Source organism: Manihot esculenta, chromosome 12 (assembly GCF_001659605.2).
Source record: "Manihot esculenta cultivar AM560-2 chromosome 12, M.esculenta_v8, whole genome shotgun sequence".
Classification (NCBI taxonomy): domain Eukaryota; kingdom Viridiplantae; phylum Streptophyta; class Magnoliopsida; order Malpighiales; family Euphorbiaceae; genus Manihot; species Manihot esculenta.
Window position 1 is genome coordinate 1,335,014 of NC_035172.2, and position 26,916 is coordinate 1,361,929.

Sequence of the window (26,916 nt, forward strand, 5' to 3'; positions counted from 1 at the left end):
ATCTTTAATTTTAAAATCGTCTAGAGATATGCTTTCAAAAAAAAAAAAAAATCGTCTAGAGACAACCCTTAGATAGGATTAAAATGTAAAATCATACTCAATTATTAAATTATTAAAATTATATTTTTTTAAACCAATTAAATTTATTATATATTTTTTAAATAATAAATTTCACATCGCATTAATAATTTTATCGATAGAATATTATTTTATCTGTCTTATAATTTTTTATTAATTTTTTAATTATGTTTATAAATATTAAGAAATGCGTTAAGAGATTTATTAAAAATAAAATTAAATAGAAATATAATAATTAATTTATATATTATTATAATTTAAAAAAAATAAATAATAATTTTAGAATAATTAAAAAATAAATAAATAAATAATATAAAACAGAGTAATATTTAATTCATAATACAAACGATTATATAGTTTGATGTCATCAATAAAATAGGCATTTTCTTTCAACACTATTAATGGCATTTAAATTTCAATTAAAAATATTATTAATTAGGTTAAATTACATTTTTTATTTAATTTAATAAAATATATAATTTAATTCTTATATTTTTGAATTTAATTATAAAATTTATTTTATTAATTAAATAGTTCGTTTAATTGTAATTTATCCCTTTAGTTTTGCATATTATAATTACTTATAAATAAATATTTATATTTTTTACAAATTAATATTTTTATTTGTGTATTAAATTTTAATATTTTACATTTAAAATATAAAATAATAAATATAAATTACCTCATTACTAGCAAATTTGTCCCTTCACACTGCTCTTTATTTAATTATAACAAAAATAAAAAAATTAATAGGTAGAGAAATCAGTTTGTTAAGATAAGTACTTATTAGTAATCATAGTATTTAGTAAGTAATTTATAAAAATATAATGTTTAGTTTTATTTAAAACATACAAAGTTGAAATCAAATGGCTATTTTATTAATAAAAACAATTTTATAGAGTAAATTTAAAAATACAATACTAATCTATAAGTTCACTAAATTTTAAAAATTAAATTATAATTTACTAATAATATTTAATAATGAAATCATTTATTAATAGCATATATAACTGCATAATTTTTTCAATTAATAGATGATTAAACATAAACGTGATTTTAAATATAATTAACTTAACTGTGGTCGTGGGTGAGTTATCTCGCTTTAATGATGCAAATCATGGATCAATAAAATACAATTAATAAGAAAATATAATAATGTAAGGTGTATGGGCAATTGTATTCGATTTAAATTAATAAAATTGATCAAAATAAATTAATTTAAAATTTTAGTTTAATTTTTTTTTATTTAAATTTAATTTAATTTTTAATTTAAAAATTTTAATTATTTTAATTTAATTCGATTTTAATTAAAAAAAATCGAATTGATTAATAATAATAATATATTATTTTTAAAAATATATAATTAAATTAAAATTAAAATTAAAATATTTTAATTAAATTTTAAAATATTAAAAATAATATATAAAAATAAAAAATTATTAAAAAATTCAAATCAAATTATACCGATTTAATTTTTATCTAAAATCATTCACATCGATTTTCTTCGATACTAAATTTCGCTTTGCAAACCAAACCAATTAGGGGAGTGTTTTTACTTTTTTTTTTTTAATTTAAATAAAAAATAATTTTACTTAAAATTAATTTTTGTTCTCAAACAATTTGAATGACACTCCATCTCACATCAATCAAATGCATTTGATATTGTTTTTTATTTTTTTTTTTAAAATAAGGGTTGGAGAAGTCGAACCTTACACCTTTCAAGGCTACAGGATGCACTTTTCACCAGGCTAAACTTTAGAGTGCGCATTTGATATTGTTCTTAATAATAATTTCGAAAACGTGTTATTCATATTACTTTAATATTTCAAAATTAATTTTTAAATAATAATAGATTATTTAATGAAATTAAAATTATTATTAATAAAATATCAAATTAGTCTCATTAAACGAATTAATTTTGTTAAGTGTAAGAATTCTTTTATTTCCTACTTTAAGTATGAATGATAATTAAGTGTTTTTTTTTTTAAATTATTGATTTTAGAATTATTATAAGTAAAATATATTAAATTTTGATTTTATTTTAATTTTAATATTCAAATTAATATATTTAAAAATACCCTTTTAGTTTCATTTTTAATACTAATAGTGATATTAAATATCTATCTAGATCTAATCTATATATACAAAAATTACAAATAACTGCATTCTATTTAATTTTAATTTCATAAACAAAAAAATTTTCGATTGATTAAATAGATTGATGTAAACATATTATTATACGTTAATTAAATAATAAAAATAAATAATTAAAAAAACAAAAGCGAAACGAAAAAATCCTTCATCTCCTCCGTCGATTTTCTCTCTCTCCCCTGTTTCTCGCCTTCGCATCGATTCTCTTTCCTTTTTTTCTCTTTTTTTTCTTTTCCTTTTCTTTTTCCTTTTTTATAAAATTGATATATTTATTTAATTTTCGTATACTTCGATAGATTTGTCATTTTGTCTTTACTTGAAGACAAAAAGAAATAAAAATACCCAATACTACCGTAGGTCCATAGTAATTGATGGATGCAACTTATAATAGCTTTTCTTATGAAAAGGACAAAATAGTAATTTGATCTCGCCTATGATAGATCTACTGACCGACAAACTGGAGGTCGGCGACTGTCGGCCGGTGAACCGGGGAGACATAACAAGGGGCGAAAATTCCAACCCTCGCGCACACAATTCAACATTTTTTTAAATATTTATAATTTATCCCCTAATGGTAAAGTATTAACCTCAATTAAGCCCAAAAAATAATTCTTAAAAACCCCTTCTACTCACAGTTAATTTAAATTACGCCCTCTTTCTATTTTTCCTTTTTAAAATACTAGATTTCACCCTCCTAAAAAATTCCCATTTCTTGCTCTTTGTCGACCTGCTAGTCTCTTCTTCTTCTTCTTATTCTCTCTCACTAGCAAGCGGCCGGAAATTCGGTACCTTGACAAGAATCCATTACTGGGGTGCTTAAAAATCTAACCAGGAACGAGATGGGATTGTACAGATCATCCAAATCCTTATAGTTTTCTCTCTGTAGATTGATTATAGAGACTTTATTGTAAATGCTCTTTTATGAGTCTCCCTGGCTATTCCGATTCCGCCGGTGCGTGTTTCTTTTGTTCTGAGCAAAAACCCGTAGCTATTTTTAGCTGGTTTTGTTTGTTATTTTGGGTAAAAAATGATGGGAGGTATTGTAATTGTATATTTGCTTTCTGTTTTTTTTTTGTTCTTTTTTTGCGGTTCAACGAATCGAAATTCAGTGGGGAATTCGTGTTTCGAATTGTTATAATTTTGGGGTTTATATTTTATCCGGTTCTAAAATATCTAGAGGTAACGGAGATTTCTGGTCGGTCTTGTCTTGGTGAAAAGATCTTAACTAGGAAGGTCATTTTCGAAGGAAAAAAAAAACTTTTGATGCTGATTTTTGGAATCTTTTAAGCTTGTGTTTGATGAAATGTCTAAATCATTTTATATGTTCATTCTAAATTTTTTTTCTTTTGTTTTATAAAATTTGTTCGTTATTGGGTATTCGAGTTTCGGCGGTTGGATAACATGTCTTAATCAAAACCTTGTTAATTCTTGTTTACATGTCAGTTGCGTCTCGCGAATGCTTTTATCGAATAGAAGTTGCAGATTCTACGTTAATTAGCTTGTTTCTTGGGTTAATTTTTCACGAATTCAGAATTCTTCATTTGGTGCCTGGAAGAGGAGTTTCTTTTCGCTTTTAACTATATTTTTAAAATTCTCCTTTTGTGTGTTTCAGTTGTTATAGATTTGCAACATAATTTTCATTGGAAAATGTGGATATGGATATCATTGAAGTTGAAGAAAAAGTTATTTGCAGGAAGTGATTCGAAGGTATGAATTTCAATTTTTGTGTTAATTTTTAAGTTTTGGAGTTGCCTTTTTTTTTTTTGTGTAGCCTTGCAACTATCTATATGGCGTTCGCTTATATGTTTGTTTGTTAACTTCTATATGTTAATAGAAAAATTCTGCAATTTACCTTTTAACTATATATTTTTATAAATATACATAATTTAATTATCCTTTTGTGTGTTTCAGTTTTTGTAGATTTGCAATATAACTTGCATTGGTAAATGTGGAATATGGATACCATTGAAGTTGAAGAAAATTTATTTGCACCAAGTGATGCAAAGGTATGAATTTTAATGAATGGGTTAATTGTTAAGTTTTGCTACTTTTTTTTGCTTTGCCATTATCTGCATGGCATTAGCTTATATTTTTGGTAGTTAACTTCTATTTATCCATAGAAAAGTGTGATTTCACATTTTGGTGACTTTGAAATTGCTTTTGCAATTACGCATTTGGTTGAGGTGGATGTTGCTTTACTTGCCCACTTGGCTTGTATCTTCTTGTACCATAGCTCACTAAAATGATCACACAATTACCTACTTCTGACTTAAGAAAGCATCAGTTCTCAATGACTTAATAGTTTTCTAAGGCTTTAATAAATGTGTATATTAATTAAAAAGTGTGCTATTATGCAGCTACATGGAGAGATGTGCAAGGCACTCTCTAAAATATATTGCAAAATCTTGTCAATTTTCCCTTCTTTGGAAGAAGCACGACCTAGGAGCAGATCTGGCATTCAAGCATTATGTTCATTGCATATAGCACTTGAAAAAGCCAAGTATATTCTTCAGCATTGCTCAGAATGCAGTAAGCTTTATTTGGTATGATGATTATTGTTTCTTTTGCTTCATTATTTCATGACTTTTTTTTTTTTTCATTTGGTTTCACTTATTGTCAGAATTGCTGCTAATGGAGCTTCTTTTATGAATTATGATGCAGGCTATCACGGGAGATTCTGTTCTTCAAAAGTTTGAGAAAGTGAGATCTTCTCTTGTAGATAGTCTTAGGCGGGTTGAAGACATTGTCCCACAGTCAATTGGATGCCAGGTAATCAAACTTGTTTTTCAACACTATTCAATTATTTACCCTGGGAATTTATGTTGGCAATGGTTTGTTACTATTAAAAAGGAGAGCATCTTGAAGTAGAACTATGAGTTAATAGTTTGGTTTTGACCAAGGCACTTGGGTGAGCCTACTAAAAAATTTGAACTTTTTTTAATAAATTTCCAACAAATGTTGCAGGTTTCCTCTATTTAGGTTCTTATATATGTTACTAATTTTCCCCTCTTCCACTCTGGGAAACGTCTGACTCACATTGCTTGCTGTAGTATCCCTTTGATAATTTTAAAGAATTGAGTACAATATTATCCTGGTTGATGGGGTATTTTTCTGGTTATTCTTCACCTATGATTTTTCACTTGAAATTATTGTTGATCATTACCCATGATTTTTCACTTGCAATTATTGTTGATCCTTTTATAATTTGGAATTTCTTCAGATTTCAGAGATTGTAAGTGAATTGGCGGGTATTGTGTTCTCACTTGATCCATTAGAGAAACAAGTGGGTGATGAAATAATTGCATTGCTTCAGCAAGGGAGAAAATTTGATGACTGTAATGACAATAATGAGCTAGAATCTTTTCATCAGGCAGCCACTAAACTTGGTATTACTTCTTCCAGAGCAGCTCTTACAGAGAGAAGGGCTCTTAAAAAACTTATAGAAAGAACTCGGGTGGAGGAAGACAAGCGGAAGGAGTCTATTGTTGCTTTTCTCTTACATTTGATGAGGAAATTTTCCAAGTTATTTAGAAGTGAGATCACAGATGACAATGATTCACAGGGTTCAACACCTTGTTCACCCACAGTTCAGGGTTCTTTTGAGGATGCCAGTGATGGCCATTCATTTGAGCGACAGCTGTCAAAGTTTAGTTCTTTCCATTTTAAGGCAAACACTAGGAAATATTGTCCGATGGCCATTCCACCAGAAGAATTAAGGTGTCCAATATCATTGCAGCTAATGTATGATCCTGTAATCATTGCATCTGGACAAACATATGAGAGAATCTGCATTGAGAAATGGTTTAGTGATGGGCACGACACCTGCCCAAAGACTCAACAGAAGCTCTCTCATCTTTGCTTGACTCCTAATTATTGTGTCAAGGGTCTTGTCACTAGTTGGTGTGAACAGAATGGGGTTCCAGTCCCTGATGCCCCCCCAGAGTCTCTTGAACTCAACTATTTTAGGCTTTCATTATGTCAATCAGAGACTGCAAATTCAAGATCGGTGGACTGCATCAGCTCTGACAAATTGAAAGGGATAAAGATAGCTCCTTTAGAGGAGAGTGCTACTATCGAGGAGGCTGGACAACATGAAATGGAAAGTTCGACTCCAGAAGAGGAGTTAGCACATGAAGAAGAATTTGAGCATGATATGTTTCAAGAGTATCAGAATTTTCTGAACATCTTGAATGAAGAAAGGGACATGGGTAGAAAGTCCAAGGTAGTAGAAAAAATAAGGCTTCTGCTGAAAGATGACGAGGAGGCCAGGATATATATGGGGGCTAATGGGTTTGTTAAAGCACTGTTACAATTTTTAGAGTCAGCTGTTCATGAAAGGAATGTGGTGGCTCAGGATTGTGGAGCCATGGCTCTCTTTAACCTTGCTGTCAATAATAACAGGTTAGTGAAGCTTCTAAATATCAAATTAACATGTGGTGGTTTTCATTTAGAAATTATGGCCAGGCTAGTAGTAGGGATATGTTGTTTGAGGATTTGTTATGATCCACATATAAATACAGTTTCAGGCCTCATTTCCAAAAATAAATAGCATTTTATGACATGGCAGTTGCCTTGGACTTCTTTCTGAGTGATGTCTCCTTTTTATTATTATTATTTTTTTAAAATTATAATAAATTTCAGAAACAAGGAAATGATGCTGGCTAAAGGTGTTATCCCATTGCTGGAGATGATGATATGCAATTCAGATTCCCATGGATCAGCAACAGCCCTCTATTTGAATCTCTCCTGCCATGAAGATGCAAAATCCATAATTGGCTCGAGTCAGGCTGTTCCCTTTTTAGTCCAGATTCTTCAACGTGCACCTGAACCTCAGTGCAAGATGGATGCCCTCCATGCCCTCTATAATCTCTCCTCTCTGGCCTCCAATATTCCGAACCTCCTTTCAGCTGGCATCATCAGTGGCCTCCAGTCCCTTCTTGCAGCCCCTGGTGACTTTGAATGGGCTGAAAAATCTTTAGCGGTGCTGGTAAATTTAGCGTCAAGTCAATCTGGAAAAGATGAAATGGTTGCAGCCCCTGGTCTTATTAGTGCACTAGCAACAATATTGGACACGGGGGAGCCCATTGAGCAGGAGCAAGCTGTCTCATGCCTTTATATTTTGTGCAACTGCAGTGAAAACTGCAGTCAAATGGTCCTACAAGAAGGGGTGATTCCTGCATTGGTCTCTATGTCAGTAAATGGTACCACAAGAGGGAAAGACAAGGCTCATAAACTTCTAATGCTATTCCGGGAGCAACGGCAGCGCGATCAACCTCAATCTCAACCTCAACCCCCTGTTGGGGTGCGCATTCGATGTGCTGAAAGTAGTTCTAAGGCAATGCCAAGTCAGGAATCAAAGCCACTATGTAAATCGGTCTCCAGGAGGAGGATGAGCAAAGCTTTAAGCATTTTTTGGAAGAGCAAGAACTATTCAGTTTCCCAATGTTAAACTTGGTATTGTAAATTTCTTCTGTATCTTCTATTTCTCTCTTTCTTTTGTTCTGTCTCCATGGGCATTATTTAATTTTGTCTTCATTGAGAAGAAGAGATGTACAGGCCCGTGTAAGTTCTGTATTTTTTTCCCCTCATTTTTGTGCCTTTCTGGGTAGGAAATACGTGTGCCTCATGTCATTGTAAGTGAAGCTCTAGTCGATTAACCTTCATGATCAAACACGTATGCCATTCTTTTATTTCCAGTTGCCAGGGTGGCAAGTTTACATAAAGCTAATTGCATCACAAAACAGAGGGTATCGTGGAGAAAATTTTAAATTTCTCAAAAACTATGCTTTACATTTTAATTTTGAAAATTAACTTTAGATATAATAATCAAGCATGGTTGATTTTTCCATACAACTCTGCCTTTCACTTTCCCCCTTCCCCTTATTATTATTATTATTTTTTGGCTTTCTTTACACTTCTCTTCTCCCTTTCTTGGCTCGCATTTACATTTTCATTTTCATTTTCATTCATTTGTTTACCTTCTTCAACTGGGGATTTCAACTCTTCACATTTCATTTCTTTCTTCCTATGAAGAAACTCAACAAGTCCATTTAGCACAGCATCAACATCATCATCTTTCATGAGCTCCTCTGCAACTTCAGCTCGAGTCACTTCTACTTCCTCTATCAGATTTTCAATGTCTGTAAAAAGACAATGACTCTTGATCTTGAGGTAGTTAGAAGCAAGAATCTTGAACCCAGTGCATGTCCATACGGCCTGGTCTCAGCAGTGCAGGATCTAGTTTGTCTTTGTAGTTGGTGGTGAACACGATTATCCTCTCATCCCCACAGCTTGACCATAACCCATCAATGAAGTTGAGCAATCCCGATAGTGTCAACTGCAACCACATCCAAAAATTGTTATATCCTCCTTACTGTCGGTTCTGCAACTCATGCTGCAATCAATATCCTCAATCACAAGCATCGATCGATTAGATGTTAAAGTTAGCAAATTCCTCAGGTCTGAATTGCTGTGCAAACTTGTAAGTTCCAGGTCGTAGATGTCAAATTTCAATTAGCCATGGCTGCAATCAAGCTTGACTTGCCTGTACCAGGAGGTCCATATAACAACTACCCACGTTTCCATAGTTTTCCTACTCCCCTGTAGAAACCCCTTCGCTTCAGGAATCTATCCAAGTCATCCATCACCTCCTGCTTGAGTTTTGGATCCATTGCTAATGTATCAAAGTGGATGGATGGTCAAGCTTGACTGATCCCCAATGACTTCCTAGTGAATGAAGCTTGACCACCTTGTGGTCTTCCTTTATGGCTTTTGATCTTTCTAATACATATGGCAGATAATTATTGAGCACCTTCTCCTGGAATCGCTTGTTGAATCTTAGCACAACTGATCTGTTTTCTGATTTTTCTGTGGATTGAGAGTGGTACTCGTAATCAACAACTCTGTTTTGTGTTTCAGTGCAGACAAATTCCCATTCAAGTTGGATTCCTTCAAATACATCTATGATCTTTTGTCCTTTTTCGATGGTAACTGCGATGTTCTTCTCTTGGGGTGCTTTAGAAACCTTAAGCTGGTCTATAGATGGAGTGATTCGTGTACTTAAGTAGACTTCAGAAGCTTGGTAGATTTCGTTAATGGTGATGCCATTGTACTCATTGATCATGAGTGTCAACTGGCAAGAATTTCCGAAAAGGCCTCCGAGGTTAGACAATATTTTCTCCTGGAGCTTCTGGGGTGTTAGTTGGCTGGTCATGTTTTGAAACTCATTGATCATGGTCCTGACAAGCATCGTCGACGCAGTGAAGGCCGTGTAGGTTGATAAAACTGATGCTGTTGAAGGCATGTTTGGCATAGCAAATAGGTTTGACATTGAAATGAATTTAGAATTGCTCTTGGAAAAGGATTGAGATTTGTGTGTATGGTTTGCTTTTAGATCTGGAGAAACGGATTTTTATATGACAAATAAAAATCAACAAGGAACATAAAGCTTCTTCTTCAATCTTCTAACAAGTCTATGCAATTTTCTAAGAAGTCTCTTGGAAGACTTGCAAGGTCAGCAGTGGATGGACAACCGTGCTGGGCAATTCTTAAGAGAGTAGGCGGAGCTTGCTTGGCAATCCACTTGATAAAGTAAATATTCTTGGAGGTGAACCCAATAGAAAATATAGAGAATATGAACACATATATATATTTAAAAATAGTCTTTTAGAAAATATTTTAAAGAAAACAACTTTTTTTTTTATTATTTAATTTAATTTAAAAAATAAAAAATATTAAGAATTTATATAATAATATTAATAAAATATTTGAAATAGAGAAAATAACTTTCATTTAAAAAAAATTAATTTTATTTAAAATAAACTAATTTAGAATATTTTATATTGATTAAATTTTCTGAATAAATATAAAAAATTTAAAAAATATTTCTCTGAAACAAATACAATCTAATATGCATTGAATTATTAATTTTAATAATAGACTAATATGAGTGAAAAGCAAAAACAACGTAAAAATTATTACTTTTAACTTATATTAACTATATTTTTCTTAATCATGTAAAAATAATGCATATTTTATAGAGATGGAGAGATATTTTTTAATCCATATAAAATTTTTATTGGTATATCTTTATGATATAGAGAAAAAGATGTTTAGTTTAACCATTAGATAAAATTGATAATTATTACTAATAATTAATAAATTATATTTAAGTCGTTATTGTGGGTAATATTAATTAATTAGTTTAATTTTTTTCAATATAATAAAATTTAATTTTTTGGAATAGATAATATTAATATATAAAATTTACTAGATAGCATAAATTTAATATTTATTACGCAGATAGTAACATAACATTAACTTAATATACTAATATTAATATATAAAAAAATATTGATACCGTAATGTAAACATAATGTTTTACTAAACAATATATAGAATGTATTAATCCTCAAATTTTTTTTCTGACAATGCTGATTAATGATGTTCATCCAACCCATTAAAAGCCATCAATATAATTTTATATGTGTTATGATATTTTTTAACTGATTAACGTGTACGTTCTAATGCATAAAATTTTCTTTTCCTAAGAGAAAATTTCCATCCACAACAAAACATTTATACATAATCATCAATGTATTTTTATATATAAGAGCTACTTCGAATTGGAGCAAAATAAAAATATATTTATATAGGACTTTTATTTATTTATATTTTAATTATCATTATATAATAAGAATTTATTAACTAAAAATAAATTATATATTAACATATAAATTCTAAAAACAATATTGATAATATATATAAGCATTTGTCTCTAAATATATGCAATGAAATGCCTTTTCCAAGAGAATTACTAAAAGATGAAGAGGGGTAATCCTGATGTTGGCTGACATCACCACCATGGAACAATTTTAAAGGGGCATAACAATATCATCAGCACCACAATCCCTAATCGAAAATTACAAAATAATTTGATCTTCAAGCAGAAGTATTACAATGAGATCACAATAAATTTTATTTAAGTAATGGGTTAGTCAACTATGAACTACCATTCCTTTGCTCTTCTTGTAAAACAAATAATGAATAATTCTACATCCATTATGAGATTCATCTTCTCACCTCTTCTTGTTTTTCTTTCTTATATTGGAGAATAAATAATATCATTAATACTAAATTCGTTATGATAACATTTAAACCTCATTTCTGGTTTCACAAAAGTTTGACTGCCAAAATGGAAACTCTTTCTTACCTCTTCTTGTTTTTCTTTCTTCCCTTTACTTGTTTTTCTAGACTTCTAATCCTCTGGCTCATAACTGAAGATGAAGATATTTTGTGATCTGAAATCTTGAAAGATGATTCAGCCGGCGATGATGTGGCAGCTGCCTGTCTTGCTGCCACAAATTGTTTAAGTAGACTGAAGGCAGATGGTGATGAATTACTTGCCGGAGTCACGGGTATTTCAGGAACACCCAAGGACTTCTTTACTCCAGGAACTCTAAGCACTGAAAGAGATAATGAAAGAACTAAAATGTTTCAACTCCACATAATTTTGACAACATCTGCACATTAAACTTTGGTAGTTCATGACAGAAAAAAAGCAAGCGATTGCGTGATAATGAAGCTCCAATTTCCTAGAATTGCAATCTTTAATTACTCATAGATTAGAAATTGGAAAGACTCACCTAGGCCATAAGCAAGCGAGAACAAATTAGATGTTATCCAATAACAAAATATAGCCTGCAAAGTGAAGATAAATTAATTTAGTACTTCCTTTCCATTACCATACAACGGGCATACTGATACCAAGATCAGCGTAAAACAGAAATATAAATTAAAAAAAAAGGTTTTTGGAGGGGAGATGAGAAGTGAAAGGATAACCTAAACTTTCTACATGATGAAGCCTGATAATGAAAGACTATGTTACCTAACATGCTTTTTCATACTCAATATAAAACTACCAACATATTCAGTAAGAAGAGAACACAAACTTATATGGAAGTTTGTGGGGTATAATTCGAAATACGACTAAATGGCCAGTAAAGGGTCGCAAACATTGTGATTCATATAGATGTCATACAAGACGCAAAGCCTGAGCAAATACTTAGTCACAAAATTACCTTAGGAAAACCCATGGTCAATGGAACTGAAACAAAAGCAAGGACCCTAGATACATTTTTCATGGTACCAGCAGCAGGATTTCCTTCCATCCCCTCTTGCATATTGCACTGAGGATCAATACAAGTTAGTAGCGGCACAAAGCAACAAAGATTAAAACATGATGAAGACGAGAACAGAACACTGTAATTTACTAGAGAGTCTACCTCCACTGTTGCCAAGAAAGTCAATGCTGTCAAAAGTGGAAAGATGTATAGAGTATCTGGAGATGATAAGTCAACAAACCAATAAGCTCCACCACTTTTAAAGGATGGCACTTTTTCTGCCATGTTTGAGATCTGGAGAAATATATCACATGGGCATTTGAATGTGAAGATCAAAATATTACTGATATTTTCTTCATTTTCAGGATATTTTCAATATGATAATCTAAAAGAAACCCTTGAATGTGCCTCTTACCGCCAGAAAAAAGGAGACAAAAATGGGACCTTGAATAAAAAGCCCCTTCAGCGGAGTAAAAGGACTCACACCATATCTGTAAATTGTGAATCAAAATGAGAATAAAGAAGGAAAAAAATTTCCAGGAAACCAAAGCCTCAGTAGGGATGATTATTATAGTCCAAAATTTAAATTCAATGACCTCAGGGAAACTGTTAAAAAATCAGACGCATAATTTGTTTCATTGATGTGTTATTTCAGAAGGTCAAATGATCCTCTAGAGAACACTTGAAAATCTCATGGGACCCAGGTTCCATCCCACGGAACTGCTCATGTAGAGTTTCCAAGTTCATGTCAACACACATTAAACCAGTATGAGTGTATCCATATGTACAAATTGTGATTTTCTGTAAGTCAAATGGTACCATAGGAAATAGTTTGCAAAATTTATTAGGGCCACTCTCCATGCTATTTGATCCATTTTAATTTCATTGGGAGCCTTCTGGTTATAAAAATTGCCTAAGTGCTTGGATTGACCAGAATATACCAACAAAATTCTGTAAAAAGATTTTGATAATCCAAAAAGCATATGGTTGTTCAGTAAAACACCAAATATTAATATTTAATACAATGTGTATTATTCAACTTGAGCATACTATTGTGGCATCTAAAGATTGTGGCAGGCATCCAAGACATGAGCATATAAGTTATGAAAAGACCAATCAACTTGATTGCAATTAATTTCCCTTACAAGCACATAGAAAAGTTGCTTACTCCTTGAAAAGCATCTGCATTTGTTTTTGGCCCTCAGCAACAGCTGTGGGATCTGCACCCTGAGAGAGAGACAGAGACAGCAAACAGAGAATGAGAGGATGGGGGGGAGAGTTAACACAATTGAAAGAAGTTCAAACAGAACAAACACCATACATTATCTTGCACCCGTTGCTTAATCTCCTCCAAATGTGGTCTCATAAGCTGCAGAACAAACAGAAGTAATAAAATAATAACTAGGTTCTGATATTAAGAGAGGAAGAAGAATAATAGAGTAAGTAGAACAGCTGCAAAGAAAGACATAATCCTGGCTACATCAAAATGGAGACACTTCACACCAATAAAGCTGGACCAATTTGTCAAGCAAGTGCCACGCCAACAAAAGTATAAGCTTAAACATGGTAAAGAAATTCAAAATTCTGAAAATGGAGTTTTCAGAAAGAGAACTCCAAGAACTTCATAAAAGAGTTCAAAATTCTGAAAATGGACTTTTCAGTAAGAGAACTCCAAGAACTTCATAAAAGAGAAGTAATTAATCACGTGATAAATTTAGAAATGTTTTGGAACACTTCTACTTTCAGTGATACCACATGACATGTTGAAATATCTAGCATATTTCCAAATTCAAAGAGAAAACGAAAAGAAAATAGTATATATATGTATATATATATATTGGGGGAGAGGAAGAAGCAGCAGCAAGTAAAACCACAACATACAGTGAGTTTTGAAGTAGCCTTCAGCTGATTTATGACAAGTGGAAGTGTTGCCCCTCTAATTAAAAGAGTAGTTAAAATTATGCAAGCCCACCTGAAATTGGAAAAAAAAAAAAAAACTAAAGTTATCTCATATTATATCACATATCATTGAATTTTATAAGTTGTGAGCACCAAGAAGCCACTGAATTATGTGTTATCTTAAATGCACACCTAGAAGCACCTTTATAAGATCACATCCAAACAGATCTACAAGAAGATTATATATGTACTTTTCATTTTTTACTGCTTAAACCATTTTGCTATAGAAAAGGTAATCTTCAAAAGAAAAATAAAACCTGCCTATTCATTGTGGCAGATCCACCAGTATGAGGCTGCCCAGCTAAACTGAATAATTATTGTTGTCAATGAATGGCAAACTGCCAGATGTCTACTTCAGTTATTGAAGGTACTATGCCTAAAATATTCTGATGAACTTAAACTTGCAGATTTTTTACCACTCAATTTATCAGATGTTATTAGTATTTAGCTCTGATTTGATTTTATACTTGTTTAATGCATATTTCTCAAACACGTAATTCTCCAAGTTTTTAACTGTGTACATGCAAATGAGAGAAACTGACTTACCAGTTCAAACCAGTAAAAGAATGCACTGCATCAATAAAATGTTGAAGGACTTGAATAGGTAGAAAAGAATCAGCAGCAGCAACAGCAACTTCATTCACTGCAGGGGACTGCATGGCAGCGGCTTGGACAGTAGTATCCGTGAGAACATTAGTAACATCGCTCATCAGCTCAATCTTCTCTGAACCTTCACCAACTGTCGTGGACATAAACCGGCAAAAAGACGCCCCAATGCTCGGTGAAAGAGAAAAATCCATGCATCTCCTATCTTGAAATAAACCAAATGAAGATGAATTACTAAAGCCACTTCCAAATGCCCTCTGTTGCATCAAATAACTCATCCCTTGCTCAGATGGACCTTCATCGATGCAGTTCAGTTGTTTATCATCATCGTGAAGAATAAAACTAAATGATGGGTGGTATCTTCGTCTAACAAGGCTTGCTCTTGTGTAGAGGCTGCGTATTTGAGCCATTGATATGGAGAACGGAGTTCCTAATAAAAAACCAAGTTTATAATAATATTAGCAATAGATTCAAACTTCCATCACGTCACACATCCGTTGGAAAGAATGCAACTTTCACCAGAAAGCATCGTAATTCAATTCCACCAATTGAAATTGGAACTCATGAAGATCAAATACAAGTAAATTTATCATCAATAAAATAACAAATGAAAAAAAAAAATATTCGCAGCAAAATCAACCAGATACTTGATTTATAGAGTGTAAATTTGACAACCTAAAGATCAAAACATACAAAATCAAAGCTAATTTGAAATGATAAATTATTCTAATATTTCCTTGGTGACTAAACCTAAGCTAGAGGGAAATCAATGCGAACATGAAGAAAGCTTACTGTTCCTTCTCGTCAGAGAAAGAGACGCTAACAAGCTCCCTCGACTGTGCGCGCGGCTAGGGTTAGAAGCAGGGGATGATGAAAAGCGGAAGAGATGATGAACGCATAAAAAGTCAAATTTGCCACTCTAGTCAATTATTTATCTTTTTAATCTAATTTTTCATGCGCTCAAAATAAGTTTATTTTATCTAATTAATCCTTTAATTTTTTATTTACAAATTAAATTAATTATAATATAATCAAATATTAATTTTACATCATATATTATTAGTATTATTGATTTAACCCATCCAAATTACTCAAATGAACGATTTGGGCTAAAATCACACCCATGTGGGCTGGAATTTTTTTTCTCAAAATGTGGGCTAAATTATAAAAAGTGGCTTATCGATTATTCCCATACCTATCTGAGTAGGAGACGATTCTTTCATTACTATTTAGTTTATGCATTCTTCCCTCCTTTTTTAGATTAATGTATATAATTTTGCTCGATTTTCTTGTAAATTTGAATTAAGGGGTTTAATAAATAAGTTTAGATGTTTCTTTTTTTTTTTTTTAGTTCTCTTCAGAAACAAAGCAAAAATGGTTACATGTAAAATCGTAAAAATATTACTTGCATGCTTTTGAATCCTAGTGGAATTGACTTATCTATTTGTTTTCATTTTATCTTAGTGGAATTGACTTACATATTTGTTTTCACTTTACTTTTTGTAGTTATTGTAGGAGGCGTTATTTTTAGAAAAGCGGATATCTTGATTCCTTAATTAATTTTTAAAAAAGAATTGAATATTAATAACTCGTTGAGTTTAATGAATTCTGTAATATGTGAATGGATCACCAAAAAGATTTGCTTTTTGCCTTTCTCTATGTTTAACTTGGTGAATTGTTTATTTTGCACTCTTTGATTGTCACATTGTCTTTCTCTTGAATTTATTTGATCTTGACCATTTATACTTTGTGATGATCTGAGATCCAATAGAATAGGGTTTTACAAGGGTTTTGTATTACTGAATAAGGCTTAAGCTTTCTGAGGAGGGGACTCCTCTTTTATACATTGTCTTGCTTGCTGGTGACGTGTAAAGGTCTCTCCAGGATTGGGCCACGCGTCTCTGCCATGCGGATTCGGAGGTACTAGGGTATCAGCCGCCTGCTCCATGCGTAACGGCCTCTGATTCTCCTCGTGCGTACGTTCGAGCGGGATCCGCCAGGCTGTCTGGTGAATATTTTTCTGGATCCTGGGCCTGTCGAGAGTTGGGCCGGACGCTAAGCCTGAGTGGAGAGGGCCTGCTTCGTGTGGGCCGGGCCGGATTGAGTGAAGAAGATGGGTCGAGCCCGGCCTTGAGGGTTGGATGAGCCAGGCTTGTTATGTATATCAGGTGTGTGGGCCTCTACGTCATGGGCCTTGGGCTGTGGTCAAGCCCCTGGCCCGGGGTGAAGGAATCCAGCGGTCATCAATTGCCCCTTCACCTTCTCGGCAGTTATTGCTCCAACTGCCGAGGGGGTGAATACCAAGAACTAGTATGATCGCGTCTGTTCGGGTTCAGGTGCCTTAATAACATCCTTTCATCTTTCAGTCGTTGCGCAGCTTCTAAATTCTATCTACTCTTTTCTCTTTCTGTCTTTTTTCTATTCTTCTTGTCCTCTGCCGCCTTTGCTTTTTTTTTTGTCATCATTATCTGGACATCTCCTTTCTTTCCTTTCCCGTGAATATCTTTTAAGAATCTGACATCACTGGCTTAGAGTCTAGTGTAGCTCTGCCCCGTGCTAAGTCCTCAGGCTCCGAGTATATATCAGCGCCAGCTTTTCTTCATTCTTGAGCCTTCTGTTGAAATGAGAAATTCTTGTTTTATCTGTGGCAGGTCTATTCGACGCCTTCTTCAAACAGATTGCCTTGTGCCCCAGAGGTTTGCTTTGATTTTGCTCTTATCATCTTAAGGGAGAAAGAACTGTTTCTGACTTGTCTCTGTTTTGAAACTTTTTGCAGTTCCTGAAATAAAAATGGGTCAGTTCAAAATTCTTGAAAATTTGATGTTACCTCTAAGGCGTCTGGATGGTGCATTGAAGATCCTTTTGGTATGGCAGTCGAAGGGTGGGACCGTTCGGCAAGCTGCTGAAACTGCTTTACCCAGGTCGTCTGGCTGGCCTCCTCCTCTGCTTGTTGTCCGGGCTCCAAAGAAGTTCTGGGCTATTGAGGGGTTCGCTCTAACTTCACCTTTTTCCGCAGAGAAAAAGGGAATTTCCTCGATGCCCCTGTTGTCCTCTTTTGATATAAATGGGAGTGGCGTCGGCGCTCAGCTCGTTGTTCTTTTTGATGTGAAGTACCAGTATTATTATTCCCTTTGGTGTGAAGTACCAGTATTATGTGAGACTGGGATCTGCTGCACTCAGTCAAGTCTCCAGCGATTTCTTCGAATGTGTACTTCGCGATCTCTTCAGGGCCATAGCCCGAAGACTTATGTTTTTCATGTGTGGTGCACGGCCGGCATACAATATCTGAGCTTGTTCGAATGTACCGTGCATCACATTCGGGTAACCAAACGTTTGCCCCGGGGGACAGTGAGAAATGCTTATGGGAATCAACTTGTTCAGTTCCCCTATAATAGCGAGACAGATCTTGGCCTTTTCTGAAAAACTCACATTCCGAGCTGCGAGAAGTCCTCCGAACTGAAGACTAGAATAGTAGGGTAGGTGATAATCGTAGATGATGAAGTATCTGGATATGTAGATCCTTTAAGGATAGTCTTTCATCCCGTAGTGTAGGCCTTTGTAACGTGCTGTAATGTACTTTTCTTTTAATGAAGTTCTTGTTCTGCTCTCATGCTCAAGCTGTTCTTCCTTTATCATGTGTGAAATACTTTAGATTACTCGCCTTATAATTTTAACCAACTGAGCTCTGTCCTGCTTTTTTCCGAGCTGATCTAACCATATCTGCGAGCTCTGATGAGTTGAACTCCGGATCCACTTAGCCAACTGGGCTTTCAAGTTTCCGAACTGGACTGTCTGACCGACCTGTGAGCTCGGTCTTTACTTCGATGAATTGAGCTTTGAGTCTCCTTCATCCGGCCGGGCTCTCAGGTCATGTTGTCCGAGCTGGACTAACCGACCCGAGAGTTCTGTCTTTGCTTAGTGAAATGAGCTCTGAGTTTCCTTTAGCTGGCCGAGCTCTCAAGTCATGCTGTCCGAGCTGGACTAATCCGACCTCTGAGCTCGGCTTCTGATGAGTTGAACTCTAAGCTCTCAGCTCTGTATGATCCCGAGGTGCTCTTGGCGCCTCTTTCCGATCTCACATCCTTTGTTTAATAACGATAAATCAAATCTTATAACTTTTTAAGTGATGAGCAAGTCTGACCTTTATCATGCTCCCATTTGCTTGTACTTTTGAGTCTTTTCATGACTTGCCCCTCTGTTTCCTCGGCATTTACCATAGGGATGGTAAAGTAGTAGGCTAAGTTGCTCTGACTGATGAGTTGGGCTTGTATTATGTGGATGGCGAATGGGCTTTTAAATGATGGGCTGTCATCGTGTACTTGGCCCTTGATAGATGTAGATAAGCCCAGCGATCATCCTTTTGCCCCTTTACCGTCTCGCCGGTTATTACCTAACCGTTGAGAGGGTAAACTTCGAGAACAATTAATGATCACGCAGCTCCAAGACAAAACTGTTCAGATCAACGCCCTGCCTCATAATTGCCTTTCTTTTCGAATTCCTTCTGTCTTTTGAAGAACTAGCTCTTGTCTGCTCTCTGTCTTCCTGCAACTCCTTGTACGGTTTTTCATCCCATCGTGTTCTCAGGTACGCTTCCTTGTTCTTCCATGGCAAGTTCAAAGCTTCCTGATGTTTTTGACCTTGAGTCGCATATTACACCTTCCAACATAACTAATCACATTTCCCGGAGGCTTTTAGATACTCCGTTGTATCTTATTCGAGCACCTCTTCCAAATGAGAGGATAGTTCTTCCTTACCCTCCCCCTCCTGGTTTGGTGGATCCCCAAGAGGTTCGTAGCATAGTGTTTTTCCTGAAGCAGAGAGAATTTGGTCTACCGTTTCCTTTTACCCCTTTCTTTGTTGAGGTCTTTGAATACTTTGGGGTAACTCCTCGAATGTTATCCCCAAATTCCATTTTATTCATGTCCTGTTTCGAGTCTATCTGTCTGGGTTGGGGTTTCGCACCTACGGCCTGTCTGTTTGTCACTTTTTTCCGCCTGGTTAGGGCGAAGCAAAACTTCTATTACTTTTCCCCCCGTAATGGGCTATCTCTTCTTACGGGCTACAAGGATTCTATAAAGGGATGGGTAGAGAATTTCATTGTGGCGGAGCTAAAACTAGGATCCTGCCGATCGTGGGATGTGGACCTAAGGTGGGGGGAGATCTTTCCGGGCTGTAACGATCTGCCCGAATTGAGTCTTGTTGAGCAGGTCGGGCTGCTTCGACTGACTTCCGTTGAGAGGAAGTATGATGTCGAGAAGTGTATGTTTGCGTCCAACCTTAGGGATATCCGGGACACGGGTATAGTGCTTTGTCCGGCTATTCTGTTTCTTCTTTGCTCATAATATCAGGAAGTATGCTGACTCTTTATAACTTCTTGTTTCTTACAGCTTCTGAGGTTAGAATGGATGGCATCAAATTCCCCAAGAATTTTGACCTGTCTCGGGAGAACATGCATGCAATTTTTGACGCCTTTGGGGATGGGCGTTCTGTAACTGAGATTGCTGCAGAGCTGGCTCAGGCCGCTTCCTCCAAGAAGGTCAGCCGACCTCCCGTCAAAGCTTCTTCTCGAACTTCCAAGCCGAGCTCTCGCAGCACCAAATCAGCTCGGCCATCTAGCCGTGGTGGGTCGAGCTCAACCTCGACGCCTGCTGAAGGGTCTAGATCCGTTCCAGCCTCCTCAGAGGTCGTGAGGGAAACTTCCCTAGCTATTGTGGAGCAGACCCAAGCTACTGAACAAGTGGGGCAGGGTGCTGCCCATTCTACTGAGGGGGTGTCAGGGGGAAAATTTAAGTCCCCTGTTGAAGACAAGGAGACCTCTGGGACAGGGATGGAGATCATCCTCCTAGAGGATCAAAGCTCAGAGGTTTCTGGTGAAGGTGCCCCTGCCCCTGTGAGGACTGAGCCTGAGGGATCCGAGGGTGTCCCCTCAAAGACCGGGGCAAGCGTCCGACCCCTTCTGGAACGCCTGTCCCATCTCCTGCTCGGAAGAAATCCAGGACTGCTGCGGGTCCTTCCCCACCTCTTTCTCCCATTGGGAAGGGGAAGGGTGTTTCTACTGTTCCTTCGTCGTCCCCTACTGACAACGTTCTGAACCTATCAGGCATCACTTCTGAGTCTCCGGCCACTGCTGTTGCCGCATTTCTCCGGGAGCGGATGTTCGGCGGAATAACAGAGGCTTCGGATCCTCGTCTTCTGGCCCTGGCTGGTCACTTGGCCAGTTGTACCAAGGAGCAGGTGTCCTTCCAATCTCGCTCCCGTGAGGAGCTCGGATCCACGATTAGAGAAATGCTTCTGATGGTAAGTTATTTTTTCACTTCTCTTTGGGTTTGCTTTGTTTCTTTTCTTGACAATTGTTCTTCCGTACTAGGTGTCGGGCCTATTTATGGAGGTGGATGCCCGTGACCTCTCTCTCCGGGAGTCCGTGGACCGCCGGATCGAAGAAGAGCGTCGCGATGAAAACCTGACTGCCACCAGTGAAGCGAGGGGCCACTTGGCGGCCACCCGGGAACAGATCCAGTCTCTCCAGGTGGAGTTGCATTCTGCGCTGGAGGCCTCTAAAAGAGCTGAGGACATAGCGGCTGAGGCGGCAGAACATAGCAAATCCCTGGAGTCAGAGCTGTCTCGTACTCGCGGGGTTCTCCAGGAGTCCGATGAGAGGGCAGCTGAGGTGGAAGCTCGTTGTGTAGAGGTTGTAAAGCAGCTGTCCTCTATGATAGCGGCCCTTCAGGAGAGGGATGAGGCTGTAAGCCAAAAAGCTGAGGTCCAGCGCCAATATGAGGCCTTAAAGGCCGATTTTGAAGGGCTTCAAGCTCACCTGAATGAGGTGAAGGCTCAGAGGGAAAGTGCCCTAGCCCGGGTGGAGGTCCTTGAGCAGGAATTGGGCAGAAGTTCTGAACGTATCAAAGATCTGTCTTCATCGGCTGAAGAATTCAACCTTCGCCAACAACAGCTAAAAAATGAAGTCAGGGCTTTGGAACGTAAATGTTTAGCCCTGCTCGAGGTGGTAAAGTGTGCCGAAGGGAAGGCTCAGCTAAAGCGTGAACAGTATATAGCGGAGTATCAGGAGTCTGATGAGCTGAAGGTTAAAATTGAACAGGCCTGTGAAGCTCATCTTCAGGATTACAAAGACTCTTCTGAATTTAAGGAATTTGTAGCTGAGGCTTGTGAAGAACATCTTGATGAGTATAAAGCTTCTGGTGAAATGAAACAGGCTATCATTGATAAGGCCTTCCGCATGTATGTAACTGGCTACAATCGCGGTTTAAGAGAAGCTAGACAGGCTCCTGATATTCCTTTGGCCAAGCTTCGTAGGTGCGAAGTGGACTCAGATGGCGAGTTAGTGCTATATGGGGAGGATGATTTCCCTTTGCCCCGAGGAGATTCCCGGAGGAACATAGACCGGCCAGCTGAGTCTTCTTTAGGGGAATCCGAGCTAGGGTTGGAGGAAGATGATCCTGATTCTGAGAAAGAAGGCCTCCACCCTGGGTCAGAAGTTGCCCCTACTATTAATGTTGAGAGCTCTGGCCCAAGGGACACCGAGCTTCTTTCGGAGGTGACTGTAAATAGAGATAATGCAGGCGAGGGTGTTCTTACTGATGTAAGTCCTTTAAGGACTATTTATCCTCCCACCTCGCCGGAGAGATAAATTGTAACAGTCATTAATGAAATATCAGTTTCTTTTTTGTTTTTCATATTTCTTGAAATTTATCCTTCGTATTTGTGATGTGAACTACATATTTTCATTCATAAGCTCTGAATTAATCTTAAGTTGCGAGCTCAGCTCTTAGCTGATAGTCTGAGAGATCAAATCTCGTACCTTTTTAATGGCAACTATCATGTCTGTTTTTGGCTTTTAGTCCTTCTTTCTTGGTTGTGACTTTGTATATTTGTTCCAGATAAACTGATTTAGGCTTTGATTATAGCCTTTTTATCCTCCTAAGGATTTCTTCATTTATGAGTCCTTCTATGGAGGAAGCTCGGCCTTTCTCTTTGGCCTTCGTATCTTGATCTTTTAAGGATATGAGTCTATCCGAGCTGGGAGCTCGGTCTTGGGCCTTTGTGAATATCGGTCCGAGCTAGGAGCTCGACCTTGAGTTTTTAAGAATATAAGTCTATCCGAGCTGGGAGCTCGGCCTTTTCTTCGAATGCCAAAGTTTTGGCGTTAGCGTCTTTTTCGAGGTCGGGGCTTCTTTAGCTTATTAGGCCTTGTACCTTTTTCATAGGTTGGAACCTGACTATTCGAGCTGGAAACTCGGCCTTTTTCTTTCGTACCTTGAATTTTTGCGGAGATATGTTTATCCAAGCTGGGAGCTCGTCCTTGGCACTTCTATAGCTATTACGCCTCGCGCCTCTTTAGTAGGTCGGAACCCTTCTTTTTTTTTTTTTTTTTGGTAGCTCCGGGCCTCTCTGTTTTTGTGAGGTCGGAATTATATTTTGGAAGTTGTCCCTGCATGGGAAAATTTTTTTTATTTTTGGGAGGCTCTTAAGTCCTTCACCAGCCGTTTTTGTTTTTCGGAGATCTTACGAGATCCTGGCTGAGCCGGGGTGGCCTCGGGGCCCCACCGGCTGTCCTTTGTTTTGTTTTCCCGGGAGTTCTAGGGGATCCCGGTCTTCATGCTCCGGGAGGCATCTTTTAGACCCTCACCGGCCGTTCCGGGGTGACCTCGGGGCCCCGCCAGCAGTTTTTTTGTTTTGTTTTCCCGGGAGTTCTAGGGGATCCCGGTCTTCATGCTCCGGGAGGCATCTTTTAGACCCTCACCGGCCGTTCCGGGGTGACCTCGGGGCCCCGCCGGCAGTTTTTTTTGTTTTGTTTTCCCGGGAGTTCTAGGGGATCCCGGTCTTCATGCTCCGGGAGGCATCTTTTAGACCCTCACCGGCCATTCCGGGGTGACCTCGGGGCCCCGCCGGCAGTTTTTTTTTGTTTTGTTTTCCCGGGAGTTCTAGGGGATCCCGGTCTTCATGCTCCGGGATGCATCTTTAAGATCCTCGCCGGCCGTTCCGGGGTGACCTCAGGGCCCCGCCGGCAGTTTTTTGTGCTCCCTTAGGAGGTCTTGCGCAAGGTTCAGGCTCATGGGCCTTACTGTCGCTTCGTCATCTCAGCTGGTTTTTGTGCCTAACTGAGGTCTTGTTTTCAAGGGATCTTTCTGAGCCCTGTTCTTTCTTTTTCATGGAAAAATGTTTTTCACAAAGATAATCACATTGTATAAACAATTTTCATTTATTCATATTTGTCAAAATACAATGTTTTTCTTTACAAATATTTCAAGGGAAATACCTTTTTAAGTGCTGGATGTTCCAAGCGTGGGGCTCGGGGTTTCTTGCATATCTTCAATTCGGTATACCCCGGGCTTAACCACTTTTGTCACCTTGAATGGACCTTCCCAGGTCGGTGCTAGCTTGCCTGCGGCTGCTCTTTTTCCTGTAGCTTTCAGGTTTCTTAAAGTCAGGTCTCCCACCTTCAAGCTTCTTTCTTTGACCTTTTGATTGTAATATCTTGCCGCTCGTTGTTGATAAGCAGCAGTTCGGACTTGGGCTTCTTCCCTAACTTCTTCAAGAGCATCTAGGTTGCTCCTTAATTTGTCCCCATTAGCGTTCTCACTAACGAATTGAACTCGATGAGTGGGGATCTGCAACTCAACTGGGACTACAGCCTCTGTGCCATAAGCAAGTGCAAACGGGGTTTCTTGAGTGGGCGCTCTGGGAGTGGTTCGGAGTGCCCATAGAGTGCTATTGAGTTCTTCTGCCCAATTCTCCTTTGCGCCATCCAGCCGTTTCTTTAATCCTTGAAGGATAGCTCTATTAGTGACTTCCGTTTGGCCATTAGTCTGAGGATGAGCCACGGAGGAGAACTTATGCCATATGCCCATGTTCGTCGTGAAGGCTCTGAAAGTGCTGCAGTCAAATTGTCTGCCGTTGTCTGAGATAAGTACTCTTGGTATGCCAAATCTGCAGATGATATGTCCCCATACGAAATCTATCATCTTGCGAGCTGTGATTGTGGCTATTGCTTCTGCCTCTGGCCATTTCGAGAAATATTCCACAGCCACCACTACGAATTTCCTTTGCTCCGTAGTCTTGGGGAAAGGTCCCAGGATGTCAATTCCCCATTGTGAGAAAGGCCATGGACTGGATATGCTTGCTTGATGAGTGGCAGGGGTCCTGATGGCATTAGCAAATCTCTGACATACGTCACACCTCCGGACAAACTCTTCTGCTTCTTTTTTAACAGTGGGCCAGTAGTATCCTTGCCTGAATATTTTGTTAGCTAATGTCCCTGCTCCCTCGTGAGCCCCACATAGGCCTCTATGTATTTCCTCCATTACCTTTGCAGCTTCTTTCGGACTCACACACCGGAGCCATGGGCTGGACTTCCCTTTTCTGTATAAAGTTCCCCTTATTACTTGGTAATTGGCAGCTCGAGCTGCTATCTTTTTGGCTTCAACTTTATCTTCGGGGAGTTCGCCCTTTTCCAAGTATCTCAGGTATGGAGTCATCCAAGTTGGGCTCTGCTCCACCTGCAGTACTGTGTTTGTCTTCTTGAAAGCAGGTGTGCTGACATGCTGTATGTATACTTCATCAGGGAGCTGCTCTAACTCTTCTTTGGTCAGTCGACTAAGCAGGTCTGCCTCCTCATTTTCATCTCGAGGTATCCTCTGAAATCTGGTAATAACTCCTCGGCTCGTGAGGTCGGCTTCCACAGTTTTTACTTTATCGAGATAACTCTGCATGATGGGATCTCTGGCCTGATATACTCCCGTCACCTGGTTGATCACCAGCTGAGAGTCACTATTCACCTCGAGGTCGGTTACCCCTATTTCCAAAGCTACCAACATTCCATTCACCAAGGCTTCATATTCGGCCACATTATTAGAAGCTTTGAATTCTAGCCGTAAGGCATAACATACTTTAAAGCCCTCCGGCCCCTTAAGTATTATCCCAGCGCCACTGCCCTCAGAGCCTGATGCTCCGTCTACATATAGCTTCCAGCTGGACTCTTGGGAAAGCTCTCCCTCTCCTTCTTTTCTTGGTATCTCCGAGGATGATCCTTCCTTCTCCTCGTTGAATGAGCATTCTGCTATGAAGTCAGCCAGCGCTTGAGATTTTATAGCTGTCCGAGGTCGGTACTCCAGACAGTAAGGGCTGATTTCCACGGACCATGCTAACATCCGTCCTGAAGTTTCCGGCCTACGTAGGATCTTCTTTAAGGGTTGGTCCGTCATCACAACTCCTTGGTGGCCTTCCAGATAAACTTTGAATTTCCGGACTGCTAACAACAAGGCGTACGCCAATTTTTCAATGTTCGAGTATCTGACCTCAGTGTCTCTGAGTACCTTGCTGACGTAGAAAACAGGTTTCTGCTCCCCTTCTTCCACTCTTACTAGTACTGCGCTGACTGCTTGCTCTGAGGCTGCCAAGTATATCAGGAGTTCTTCCCCTTTTATGGGGCTGCTGAGCACATGAGGCGAGCTGAGGTATTCCTTAAGCTCTGTGAAGGCGTTTTGGCAATCTTCTGTCCATTCAAAATTCGGAACCTTCCTCAATTTTTTGAAGAATGGCAAACACTTTTCTGCCGACCTTGACATAAATCGGTGAAGCGCCACTACTCTCCCGGTTAATCTCTGGACGTCCCTTACACAGGTCGGCTCTGGCATATTCAATATGGCTTCCACCTTCTCCGGATTGGGCTCAATGCCTTTTCCACTCACCATGTATCCCAAGAACTTTCCTCCCCTGATGAAGAAAGCACACTTTGCTGGATTCAACTTCATCCTGTATTGATCTAACACCCCAAATATCTCCCTTAAATCCGTTATGTGTTGTTGAAAAGTTGAACTTTTAACCACCATGTCATCCACATAGACTTCTACATTCCTGCCGATCTGATTCTTAAAGATTTTATTCATTAATTGTTGGTAAGTTGCCCCGACGTTTCTTAATCCGAAGGGCATAGCTCTGTAGCAGTAAGTCCCATCTTCAGTTATAAATGAGGTCTTCTCCTCAT

The 26,916-nt window shown here is 37.8% G+C and overlaps 2 protein-coding genes and 1 pseudogene across 3 annotated transcripts; 1 reads left to right on the top strand and 2 right to left on the bottom strand.

The window, feature by feature from the left end:
• The first annotated feature begins 2,901 nt into the window (after positions 1-2,901).
• Positions 2,902-7,925, top strand: LOC110628212 (U-box domain-containing protein 6). Of its 2 annotated transcripts, XM_021774757.2 has the most exons (7): positions 2,902-3,181; positions 3,842-3,936; positions 4,141-4,235; positions 4,587-4,772; positions 4,891-4,998; positions 5,450-6,630; positions 6,871-7,925. In XM_021774757.2, exons 3-7 carry the CDS (start codon positions 4,176-4,178, stop codon positions 7,676-7,678), a joined length of 2,343 nt encoding a protein of 780 aa, XP_021630449.1. In that variant the 5' UTR covers positions 2,902-3,181; positions 3,842-3,936; positions 4,141-4,175; the 3' UTR covers positions 7,679-7,925. The 2 variants fall into 2 exon arrangements, with proteins under 2 accessions (XP_021630449.1, XP_043804482.1); XM_043948547.1 differs by lacking the exons at positions 2,902-3,181; positions 3,842-3,936; positions 4,141-4,235 and having other exon boundaries at positions 4,727-4,758.
• Positions 7,926-8,065: 140 nt separating this feature from the next.
• On the bottom strand, positions 8,066-9,901 carry LOC110628213 (annotated as a pseudogene).
• Positions 9,902-11,140: 1,239 nt separating this feature from the next.
• Positions 11,141-15,858, bottom strand: LOC110628537 (mitochondrial inner membrane protein OXA1-like). The gene is made up of 10 exons (XM_021775254.2): positions 15,708-15,858; positions 14,856-15,345; positions 14,232-14,322; positions 13,672-13,719; positions 13,519-13,577; positions 12,766-12,841; positions 12,513-12,644; positions 12,309-12,416; positions 11,874-11,928; positions 11,141-11,693 (listed from the first exon to the last, which is right to left on the bottom strand). Exons 2-10 carry the CDS (start codon positions 15,323-15,325, stop codon positions 11,437-11,439), a joined length of 1,296 nt encoding a protein of 431 aa, XP_021630946.1. The 5' UTR covers positions 15,326-15,345; positions 15,708-15,858; the 3' UTR covers positions 11,141-11,436.
• Positions 15,859-26,916: the final 11,058 nt, after the last annotated feature.